Below are 12527 nucleotides of genomic sequence, written 5' to 3'. Positions count from 1 at the left end.
ATGTTTTTAGTTATTACATGTCTTTCCATCACTGCCTATTCTTCTTTCTCCTCCTTTCCCTCCATAAATATAAGAAATAGAAATGTATTGACTTCTCATTTGTGTGCAGTAGGCACCAGTGCTACTCACCCCTTTCTCTCACTGGAGTTCTGTACAAACCCTATGGAACTAGGAGCAGTTTGTACTCAGTTCCAAGGAACTTCTCTCTTTTCCTTCTGCTAAGATGTTAACAGACATAAATGCTAAACAATCAATAGAGAAGTAGCAAGATTATTAAAATAGCAGTGTAGAGGTGTCATAAAACTAATACTTTATTTACTCATGCATTGTTTTTGTCACTAAAAGCTGATCTATTCAGCAACAGTGGCCTCCTGCTCAAACAAGTGCAGGAACCATCAGTACAGAAGCAGCAACCACTTTTTTTATCCCACAGAAATATTTATTCAGTTTGGTCAGTAAATTATACCAATTTTCAATGCTGAGAACTTGTACTTAGTACAACATCATCTTAATATTGACAACAACCACTTTGCCTTTTGTCAACATACAATGCAAAAGATGAATTAACTTGTTCACAATAAATTATGGTGTGATAGATGAAAACAGCTCAAGGACATCAGTAACTGAGGAACTGGTTACAGTTAGCTTCACTAACAGTATTTTTTTAAAATGGTTTTCAATAGTAAAATCATTGCAGCCAAAGATTAAAAAAAATCACATACAATAATAGCAAGGAAATGCAGTTTTGGAGCAACAGTGAGCTACCAGTAAACACTTCATACAGTGATCTTCAAGGCACAAAGCAAAAAAACTGGGTATGGGTTTTTTTGCAGGTTGACAAATCAGGGAAGGTGAAATTTTTTTGAATATAAAATAAATACATTTTAAAAAGACGCATACAAAAGTCAGTAAGTCAGTCAAATAGCAAGGCTTTCACAGAATGCCACACTGACAGAACATTTGTGAATCCATTTCAGTCATGAAATCATGTTCACAGCTCGAATGACACGATCACTGAGGCAAGGGAACTATCACTTCAACATAATTAATGGGGAAGAAGCCAGACTCTCCATTTAACATCCCCTCATACCAATTCTCATCGATCTGATTGGTCAAAGTTATGATGTCCCCTTCCTTAAATCCAAGCTCGCCTTCATTTTCTGGCTCAAAGTCATAGAGAGCTTGGCAGCAAGGCTGATCCATGTGCACTGAAGAACCTGCCCCAGTGACAGAAAAAACAACCACATTAATTGAGCTTCACAGCATCCCACCAGCCACTAAGCACAAAACAAGGGGTCACAAATGTAGCCCTGCTGTCATGTCAACAGCAACAGCTTTTCCATTGCTTTTATTCATTAACATCTGGTGCTTCTACATATAAAATACAAGATTAGTGATAATAAATTTAACACATAACTGTTCCTTAAGTTCAGATGCTACTCCTCTTTCATTCCTAGCTGCCTTCCCTCTCAAAAGGATGTTTATCTCCAACTGAGGGTTTGAGTAATCAGTTGTCAAACCCCATGTGCTCTCTGTGGAGCAGCTGCCAGAGGAATTGGAAGGGCAGGAGTTGAGGAAGCAGAAAAGTCAACAGGGGAAATGATAAGGAATCCTTTAAACAAATGGCACTGCAGCACATTGGGCCTGTGGGAAAACCTACCAGGGGCAGGGGCTCCTGGTCTGTCCTACAAACACAGCCCTGCAGCTTGAGGCAGACCCCTGGATTTTCACACCACACATGCAGTGGCAGGGGTGAGGTTCCACCCTCACCTGAGCAGTGACAGTTCTGGGTTACTGCTTCCTGAGCTTGTGTGCTCCACTCCTTTATTTTACACATCCTCCATCTGAACTAAGGCAAAGGCTGTGGTACAGACAAAGGCACCTCATCTGTCAAATTACTTTAGGGATGAAAACAGTTTTCTGATACAGTATCTGGCTGTTCTCATGATTTGCAATGTTTATCCTAAAAGATCTTAATTTCAAATCACCCTTAAACATTAAAAGAAAAGTTAACCTTGTTAACTTGGTAATGCAGTAAATACCTTTTTAAAATATATTCTTATGGAGGAGTATTAATTAGCTTGGATTGGTGGTACTATTCATATTTATAACTAAATAGAATACTTTTTATTAGAATAATTATGTTCAAATTGTAAAGCTCAATTCTGTGGTTAAGGACTAGTCCATGGTTCAACTGTAGTTCAGCCATTACAGATTTTTTAACAACATACGTAATGTATCCAAGTAAAAGTCCAGTTACTTGAAATACATTTATAAATGAAGAATAGGAGAAAAGACTGCTGCTGCCTTGTAAAGAGGAGTCCCACTCCTTATAGCATGACACTTCTAGAACACTAGTACTTATATTTAAATTATTCAGGTTGTCTTATTGGGAGCATTGCAGCAATACTCAAATAGTCCAGTCTTGAGTCTCCCAGCTATCCTTTTTTACTGGGTAAACCTGCATCCAACTGGTAATGCAATACAGATATAACAGCTAAAATAGCAAAAGTGCACTTTAACTGGTTAATCATGATAACACATAGAAAACTATTAAAGAGTAACTGCTTGGGCATTTTCTAGATAGAGGAGTTAGGAGAAGTCTCTCAAGGAAACCAGCTAAGAACCTGTGGTGATCACTCAGAGAAAACAGAGAGGTGAAAGCATCTTTTTAATTGACAACAATACAATTGGGGGCAATATCTGGTGTTAAAACTGGAAAGTATGAATTGCTTTTCTCTTCTGTGGGTATATTTTACCCTTGATAGCAACAGAAGAGAACTTTTATTTATAACAATGGAAGAGAAGTGCCAACAGAGACTAAACCTTCCCAGAGCAGCACTCTCACAGTGCCAGGCTCATCCTCTGGAAGGCTCAGGGTAGTGACCAAGTCCTACAAGAATCAGCTAAATTAGAGCTACTCCAATACACTGGTACAGGTGAAAGCTTGGCTGTCATACATTTCCTGAAGGACTCCATGCAGAAAAAGAGATGATGAGCCAGTTGCCCAGCAAAAAATGGACTGATTGTGTTTAAAAATAGCAGAGTTATTTTCAGCCTTTGCCAAGGCAGGAGTGGTACCAGCTCTCCGGAGCTGTCAGCAGCAGAGGGCGGCAATCGCGGTAATTGAGAGCTGCTCGCCTCCACCGGCTGCTCCGACAGGGCTCATTTGTTACTGCAGGCCACTTAATTTCTGACAGTAAGCTACCTGATCAGAGATGGATCACATTTGGTTCATTTTAAGCTCCAAAGAACTGCAAAGAAACGTCTGGCAGCCTGGAAAGGTTTTTAAATAATGGCCACAGCACACACAACCAGTTTCACTCCAGGCTGTAGGATCAGTCAAAGTCTTCATTAGAGTCAGGCAGCTGCTGCTACTGCATAATCCAGTGAGACAAAGCTTCCCTGACAAAGGTAGGGGGGCAGCACTGCCTGACACTCTGCAACACACACTGCTTACCATCACAGAACTGCTGGCACCACTCCAGCCTTTTGCTGTCTTCTTGCACAAATGTTGCAGAGGTTTTAGCTAAATAAATTGCACTCTGCAATTTCTGCCAACAGGGTTTATGTTAATTTTCGACTCCATATGCACCTCCTTTATTTCTCTAATTTACGTCCATGTCACAGTCAAAAAAGAACTGTCATTAATTTCCAGACCACTCAGATCTGGACAGCACAAAATCAGGGTAAGCAAAAAGCTGTCTGTTATTCCTGGAGTGTTACAGGATGAAACCAAAATGCCATTCCATGATGGTTTGGGTTTTTTGTTTGTTTTCCCCAAAGGGAGGGTGTTACTGCCTATACCTGCATCTACTCTGCCTTCTACACCATGCTGTATACATCAGGTAGCAAGACTGTACTTTAATAATCACAAACTGGAAGCTTGCTAAGATAATTAATCCCAGTCTCCTTCATAGCTGAAGTGAGTAAACACTTCGATGCTTATGTTAAATTCCAGCATGTGGCAACCAGATCCATATATTTCATATCACAGTCAAACCTGACAAACAAACTGAGGGAAAGGCATGATGTAATACAGCAATTAAAGAGTTCTAAAATGAGCCAGATGATGCTCACAGCTGCAGCTCATTAATGAGGATAACAATGAATTAGAAATAGAGAATTTTTTATCTGCATTTACTCAAAGCAGCCAAATAACTCCCATCAACATAAAAATTAAGTTTATGTGAATCTAGCCCTGCAAATGTGTGCAAGTCATAAGCAGTAAATATTCCTCACATGTTAGAGACTATACAAAGGAAAACAGAGTTTCTGCTCCAAGAAGCTGATAGTTGAAAAAATATTGTGGAACACAGGAAAAGTAATTTCCATGCTCAGAACTGTACCATGGCAGTTGTGCTGAATGTGTCACATCTTGCTTTGAACTGTCCTACAGATCTCCATGGCTTTGCTGAGTACCAAGATGTTACTTACCCTGAGGGACAGTACCAGAGAAATTAAAGATCTGCATTTTGATAGGGTCAATATGGAAGCAGGGAAAATGAATCATGGAAGTACTTGTTTGAGTAGAATGGGGAGGTCAGTTTCCTAAACAAAAAGAAGGTGATTACAATGCTATCTCCCCATCTCATGGAGACTTTAAGACGTTTAGCAGTTTTGCTTAGAACTGCCTGGTTTGCATTTCTAAATCACAGATCATAAAAATCTTATCTGGTTCATGATTCTGATTTTAAAAAGGGACAGAAAAGTTTTCCCATTTACAAGCAGGGCAGATTGAGCCTACTGCAGTTCACAGAAATCCATATGGACAATGTCTGAGTAGAAATAGGAAAACCAAAGAGAATGAACAGAGATTTCAGTGATGATTTGTACCTGCTGGGGAAGTGCAGCATCCACAGCTTTAGGAGGAAAAGACCAGCATACATGGTCTTTCTAATGCTATTAGCACTTAAGTATGGCAACAATTATCTCATAGATCCTATTTCTCCTTTTCATCTCTTCTATGGTGGTTTTATTTTGTTTCCATTCTGACAGCACTAAGCAAGTGAAGCAGTGACAGCCCCTCATTCAGTGAGATGCAAACAGCTGGTGCAACAGTCCATGGATGGAGTCAGTGAATGGAGGTGCCTCACTCCTTCCCTGTCTTAATGATTAGTGGTCATTTATTTTCCAGTTTTCACTGAATTTCAGCTCATTAAAACTGAGATTTTTCTTTAACTAAGTGGGCTGGAAGCAACATGGAGAAGTTATCTTAGACTTTCTCCAAAGGCAGGACTGATTATCCTTGAAGGACATCTTGGAACAACTGCTGGATGGCAATGATAAACCACTGTAATGCAGTTTGACACACTAGCTTATATACAAATGCTGAATCTGAATCTCCTTTCTCCCCTGCACATGTAAAACAGGCCAAAAAAAATCCTATATAACTTGGTGAGAAGTTGATAGGGCCAAAAAATTTTATGGTGATTTTTAATGAAGTTGCTATGTTTTTGCTACTTTCATCCAGATGTGCTGTGAAAATACCAAGGAAGTTACTGATCCCTGCAAACACCTCCAGTGCTTTGGATGAAATGTGTCCTTGTGTCACAGGTCTTAGGAACCTGAGATAATTCACAGAGAGGGTTGTCTCCCTCCCTCCCACAATTCACAGCAACACAAAAACTCAGCATTCAGGCAGCACAAGGAGCTTCAAACAAACTGAGGAATCAGATCTCGCTGGGTGGATTTATGCTGCCAAACTGCTGCAAATCCCCTTCAGTATGCACTGCATAATGGTTTCCTCTTGTAGCACAGTGCAAGAAAATTCAAGAGACATTGGAAGGAGCATGAAGTTACAGCACCAAGCTTTATTCTTTCACTTTTAGTTCTCTCATTTCTCTCCCAACAACTTTTAAAAAGGGACAACACTGGTGGGAAGAAGAAATCGGAGAGTTAGGAAAAAACCCAAAGTAAGAAACCTTCAGGAAAAGATCCTAGATGCCATGCTAAGTACAGAAGGGAACCTTTGGCTTACTACTTCTCCTCTATTTTCCTTCCAAATAATGTTTATAGAAAAATCTCTGCCTTTTTCATTCTCTTTCCTCTGCATATTGTCTTTGGGGTTTTGTTTGGGTTTTTTTGTTTGTTTGGGGATTTTATTTGTTTTGTTTTTTAACTGGGCTGATCTCATCATACGATGTAGTTATGAAGGAGAAAGGGCAAAATAATTTCATTCATGAGATGAGGAAAAGCTGGTTTGATGTGTTACTAACAAAACTTTCAAAAGCTGCCTCTTTTTTTTTTTAAATCAGGGCCTTATCAAAGGCCCCACCAAGAGGTACTAAAAGTACTTCAGTTCATACTTTGGTGCATAATTTAGGGGATAGTAAAGTTATAAGATGTTAAAAACAGTAAGGGTGCAAGTCATCTCTGAATTTTACATGGCTAATATTTGAGATCCTGTACAGATCATTTATGCTCTGAGACTGTGGAGAAAAATTAGCACCTGGAGATACTCCAGACTGTGATCAAACACACCCACTGTAGGCATTTGTCTTTGCAAGAAATGAACTGTTTTCTGCAAGTGCCTCTCCCTCTCTCTTCTCCTACCCTCAGTTGCAATTCAGAGACCTAAAAGACCAAGGAGAATGCCACACCTAAATTTCAGATGGTGAGAGTCTGTTGAGAGGAACCCTGATTCATAGCTCTGTTTTGAAATCTGGGAAACAGTCTGGAGTCAGATGCACAGATACTGATGCCTGATGGATCCATTGTTCTCATGGTATAAGAAATACCTCAAGCAACAATCTGGCAAAACATCTAGAGACACATTAATTCTGTGGTGACAGACTCACCTGATGATTTTATGGAAGAACTATAGGCAATCCCATTGTGCTGCTGATTATCACCAATTTCCAGAGTTGTAGTTATTACAGGCTTTGGCTTAAATTCCCGCTTAGGCCGACTAGATGCTACATTTATCCTGTAACACAGAGAAGAGCAGCAAGAGATTTACTTAGGAAGAAAGAAGGAAGAAATACTTACAGAACTTAAGTTGTTTGAGAGGTGAGGTAAGAAAATCTTCTGCTGGTTCTGGTTTTAGGCTTCTTTTGGTTGGTTTGTGTTTCGGCTTTATGGCTTTGGGTTTGGTTTTTGGTTGGTTGGTTTGTTTTGGCGGGGAGTGTGTGTTTTTATTAAAAGCTGCTTAATTCTCATGCAATAATTGAATTTCAACAAGTCCCTAATTTATCTAATACTTTGGTCCTGCTGACAAAGGCATAAAGCTTAACAGCCTGAGTTTGAGAAGTGATGAGCACCCACAGCTGCCACTGAGTTCAGCACAAGTTGCAGGAATGAGCTCCCTGGAAAGCTCAATGCAAATGACATATGGAGAAATACATCCAGGACAGAGGCCCAGGGACTGCATCTCACACATGGTCTTTTTATTAGGGGATACAAGAAAAAAAAACATTTAGCCAGCAAAACTGTCTAGTACCTCTTGCTGTGTGTGCCCCAGCTGAGAGCTCCTTGCCCCCCTGGCCCCTCCAGCTGGGATGGCACTGGGTGTCTGCAGACAGAGCTGCCCTCATGCCAATGCTCACAGCCCCCACAGCCACCCTGAGCTGAAAGCCCCAAGCAGTTCTCCTGACCCTGCCTACACCACAGTGACACACTCAGGTCTCTGGTGACCTGAGTGACACACCAGTGACAGCAGCATTTCTCCCTTTCCTTAGGCTGACACAAAGAACCTGGGCCTTTCATACATGTGTTAAGCACAGCTCTGTTCCTGGCCAGCTGGCTGGTTCCTTACGGTGCTGTAGAATTTTGTTATACCCCTTAATCTCAATAAAAACAGGCCAACTTTCAAGCAAATCCTCCAAAACACAACTCAAAGTATGCAAGTTGAACTAAACCTCTAAACAAAGGGAGGCTGTCCCCGTTAAGCACCACAGATGGGAGAGACTCCGCACACACTCAGAGCACCCTGGGCAGGTCCTGTGTTACATTAAAGTCTCCCAGCACAGCGAGGAGCTGCCAGGTGGCAGGGCTTTAAAGCCATGGAGCTCAGTCTGGCACAAAGCACAGCAAATGTCCATCTGGGAGGTGGTGCTACAAGATCTGTTGCTTCAGTGACTTTCCAACGTTGTGAACCTCAGCTGCAGAAGAGGTTCAGCATTTTCTGAGGAGTTCTGTCTTACCGGTTTTGCAGCTTGCTCTGCAGGTCCTCCAAAATTTCTGTGGATTGTTTATGGTAATCGAGTGCTGCCTCTACAAACACGGCCAACTGGCTGACTTGTTCTACCTGAAAGACAGAGGAAAATAGTTGTAAGGGCTCTGCAGTACATTCAGCAGAAGGATAAACAAAAAGATCATTTAAAACAGACCTGGTATCTCAAAAGACCACAGTACCTTGTAGAGGTTACTGGAAAAGAGCACATGTGATTCTATCAAAGAAACTGCCAGTTGGAAACAGAACAAAACTGAGGTGTAACTTCTAGTTCACTAACTCAGGGCTGGGTCCTTAAGTCATTTCCTTTCACAATGTGCAAATCCCTTCTGCTTTCAACTTCCAAGCCAGCTGTCTGTCAACACCCAAGCCCAAAACATTAAAGAGGACATGACCCTTCAGCAGGTGAAAGTGGAGCTTTTCTGATCAATGCTGGAAGAAATTACACTGTGATAGCTCTTATGACTCAGACCCATTAGTGTTTATTATCAATGTTTACAAAGTGCAGTTCTGAAATGATCTGGACTTACCTCACTAGATGGCAGCATTTATAAACTGATAAATGAAACATGATTTATCTACTTGGATTTAAAGCATATTAGCCAATCATTCAAAAATATGAATGATGAGGAAAGAGAGAATGTGAAGAAGAAAGAAAAAACAAAATTTTATTATTCATGAAGTAACAAATAATCTCATTCCCCTAACACAAGCTGAAAAGTTCAAGCTGTATGGGAGTATGGAGCAATAACAGATATTTGTCTTCTTCAACACAACATTAAGAAGACAGACCCCAAGAAGTCTGACATCTTTCCATTCCATCATGATGTCTTCAGACATTGGATCACAAGAAAATATCTGAGTAAACTTTCTACAAATGTTTTATGGACCCATGGCAGTTTTGTGTTATACTTTGTCTGCTTTTACTCAGTTAAAAAGATGATCAAAAATTCTGCCAGGATTACAAGAGAGCCAAACACTGTCACATAGCACAAAGAAATGAAATGCACAGAATCAAACCAACAGCTGAGACAATCCCATCACAGTCAGAAGAGAGCAATATAAACAGCTGAGGACAAAACACAAAGTGCCTGGGGTTTGGATGTGTGGTCAGAAAAAATGGATAAAGGACTGTCCAAACAAGACAATTAAGAGCTAGGCTAAATATGGAGCCGTGGATTAGGAGAAGATAGAGCAAGAGAGACTGGGAAAAAGTCAGAGAAACTTGAGAGACTAAAAGTTACTTAGGAAGATGAACCTGGGACTGGTTGTGTGGGAATGGCAGGAAGATGGATCTGATAAGAAGTGAATGCAACAGTGTCAATGTGGGAGGTCTGGAGCTGGCTGTGCAAAAACCTGAGAAAGGTGGGGATCAGGACTGAGCCTGGGAAAGGCACCTGGCAAGATGGCTGAGAACCAGAGCTCAGATAAGAGACTTCAGGGCAAGGAGACCAAGGGAGGGAGACACTTGGGGAACTGCAAAGGATCAGAAGGAGGTGATTGCAGTTAAGATCTCCACAAACACAGTGTGACCATTTGGGTTAGACAACAAAGCTATAATGAGAAGTTTTGGGAGGACAGACAGACTGGGTCAGCACAAGAATGAAAGGGGAAGAGCACAGTTTTCTTTAAACAGAAACAATAGGAAATGAATATAGCAAAAACTTCAGAGGGATATAGAGTTCACCCCCACCCAAAGGCAGAATTACTTACACTAGAATGCGTAACTCATCTGTTTTCTAGTGGCTGAGCTAAACCAGTTGAATTCCTGCACTCTTTTATCCTTAGTTTGGTGCTCTGACTAATGATAAACAGTACCTGAAACATTTCTCAGCTGCCCATGCAAGACAGAATTGCTAAACACACATCCACTGCAACCAGGCAACTGGTAGAGCCGACAGTGGATCAGTGCTGAAATTGTTGATAAGAGCATGCTCCAGCTTTTGCTGCCCTCATTAACTTACACTGGTAAAACAGCAAGAGGCTTGACTGCCTTTCACTAAGCATTGCTGTAACAAATGTGTCCCACTTACAAACAGTTCAGCAGCTACAGGCTGCTTTATAACTGGGTATGCATAGAGAGAGAAGTTGCTTGCAGTTAAATCTTCCCACTTCACAGCTCCTCACTGTTGCAGTTTGCTCACAGAAGAGAGCACACTTTTTACTTTGTGTGTTTTCTGTGATGCTGCACGTACAGAAGAAGACAAAACTGTGGAATAGGCCCAAGTAGGTCCAGCTTTCTTTTCCTACAATTCCATGATTATGCAGGAGACAGCACATCCCACTATTCCTCTGTGTGTGGACAGAAGAGAGGATTATCCTGAATGGCCACAGCTGCTCCTCATTTAGACATAATTTCATGATGGACTTGGAGTCTGAGCCAAAGTCCACATATCTGAGCCCAAGCCACAGACTCACTCTATGGACTCTGCAGAGCCAAAGAGTAATAGTAATGATTTTCTGAGGTAAAATCATTCAGAGACTCCCCATCAGCAGGGAAGTTTTGCCTATAAGTGAGCTAAAATTCAGAAACCTCAGAGGGTACATGCCCTCGCTTAGATTTTCAGCAGTAGGTCTTGACTACACCAATTTCCCAACCTTCACCCTCTCACTGACCAAACTGAATTTTATTCTCAGCTGGTCCTACTTGGCTACTCTGTGGCCATCTTGTCTGAGTCACTGTATATCCAGAAGAAATTCTTGAGTTCTCCCATTCTCTGCTGTGCATTATGTTCTTCTCTGAGAGGGGATTTAAAAGTGGGAAGAGGCAGAGTTTCTGCTTTCAGACCTTACCTCCTGTGAAGGATGGCACTGGCTTTAACCAATCCTACACATTTGCCCCTCCAGGACGTACTGCAGCAAACAAAGATGCAGCACAGACTTACATCATTTTCTAAGAAATTGAACATGCTTCTTTCAGCCAGCTCCTTTGACTCTTCAAATTTTTCTACTGCTTGTTTAACTTCTTCATCCGGTATCTTTCCAAAACGCTTCTTTTTGTAATCGTAATCCAAGCGGCGCCCTTCCAGTTTCTTCAAGTGATGCTGAAAGAGACACAACATCTGTGAGAAGGACCAAATGGGACATGCCCAAACAAACACATTGTGATCTCAGGAAATATCAGTGATGGATGCAAATATATGCAGACTTAAAGAAAGACAAGGCCTAGAGACTTGTACAGTCCCTCCCTATGACCCAAGGCAGCACCAGGTAAATGGAGGACCACAAAAATGAAAGAAATTTTAAACAAAGAGCCCTTTGGCAGCACTTGGGGTACTGGCAGCCTTGATTTGCCTACTGTAGGCATCCACCTCACAGACTTCACCAAATGTGCAACAGTACAGATTCTCTGAGCTGTGGAGAGAAGCAGGATCCAACTTAAATATTTGTGCACCACCATATTCTACATGTAATTCAATTTTACATCTTGAATTATCTGCAATATGACAACTAAATTTAAGGGGTTATATTCCCCTCATAAAGCAGTGCTCCAAAAAATCTTGTATTCTTCCTGTCCTTGTTATGTATCAACTTGACACTTCTATCTGATAAAACTACACAAGCTTTTCTGTTGCCAAAAATCCTGGGACTGACAGACTCACAGAATGGACTCAAAGTGACAGTACAAAATGCTCATTAAAGCTAACATCAAACAACTTCTTTTCATCAGCTCAGAAGAACACAACTGAAAACAGTTATGCTTCAAAGGAGACAGATACAGACATTACTGCTATCTTTTTGCTATGCTTTCCACATTCATTTATGTGTAAACAAAAAAAATAACTTCCATTTCTGCATTTCATCAGGGTTTTAACTTGCTTATTACCCAAATCTATTGGAATCAACAGACTCAGACAAAGACTGTCTGGATTTCTTTGAATTGTCACATTGCAAATAAAAACACTGAAAAACTTAACTCTAAAGGTTAAAAATGTGTTCCTTAGTATCCTGTATTTCTTCCTATAGTGCCATATGGCACTTCAACATTTTATGACACTATTCAGATCACTCTGTATTTGCCCTGAAAAGCCTTTTTTAACAGTTATATTCATTCTCCATTATAAACAGCTTTAGGCTGACAGAGATGCTAAGATAGGATAATCACTAGCAGTAAATCACAGCCCACTCACATGTTCATAAGCATTAATAAAAATGTTCATTAAAATAAAAAAGAAGAAAAATAAAGAATATAATTCTCTTCACTATGCTTGTACTGACTGTACAAACAATATAGCAAATTGAGTAAGTCAGACAAGGGAGAAATAGTCCAGCATTCATCCTAAGCAGATTTTGTCACTATTTTGCTGGACAGAAAATCTATTACAACAAAATTTATTTGCCTTATTGCTTTCAA

General features: G+C 40.6%; 1 protein-coding gene across 3 annotated transcripts in view; it reads right to left on the bottom strand.

Annotated features, from left to right (window-relative positions):
* Positions 1-417: 417 nt before the first annotated feature.
* The window catches only part of SH3GL3 (SH3 domain containing GRB2 like 3, endophilin A3), a 48965-nt gene continuing 36855 nt past the window's right edge, over positions 418-12527 (bottom strand). For all 3 annotated transcript variants that reach the window (XM_059858482.1, XM_059858484.1, XM_059858483.1), the window contains 4 exons: positions 11059-11217; positions 8145-8248; positions 6801-6928; positions 418-1217 (listed from right to left, as the gene is read on the bottom strand). In XM_059858482.1, the coding sequence (XP_059714465.1) occupies positions 1012-1217; positions 6801-6928; positions 8145-8248; positions 11059-11217 (597 nt within the window). In that variant the 3' untranslated portion in view covers positions 418-1011. The remainder of the gene's footprint in view (positions 1218-6800; positions 6929-8144; positions 8249-11058; positions 11218-12527) is intronic.

Source organism: Haemorhous mexicanus, chromosome 13 (assembly GCF_027477595.1).
Source record: "Haemorhous mexicanus isolate bHaeMex1 chromosome 13, bHaeMex1.pri, whole genome shotgun sequence".
Taxonomy (NCBI): domain Eukaryota; kingdom Metazoa; phylum Chordata; class Aves; order Passeriformes; family Fringillidae; genus Haemorhous; species Haemorhous mexicanus.
Note: the sequence above shows the minus strand (reverse complement) of the source record. Positions and strands in the feature narration are given on the sequence as shown.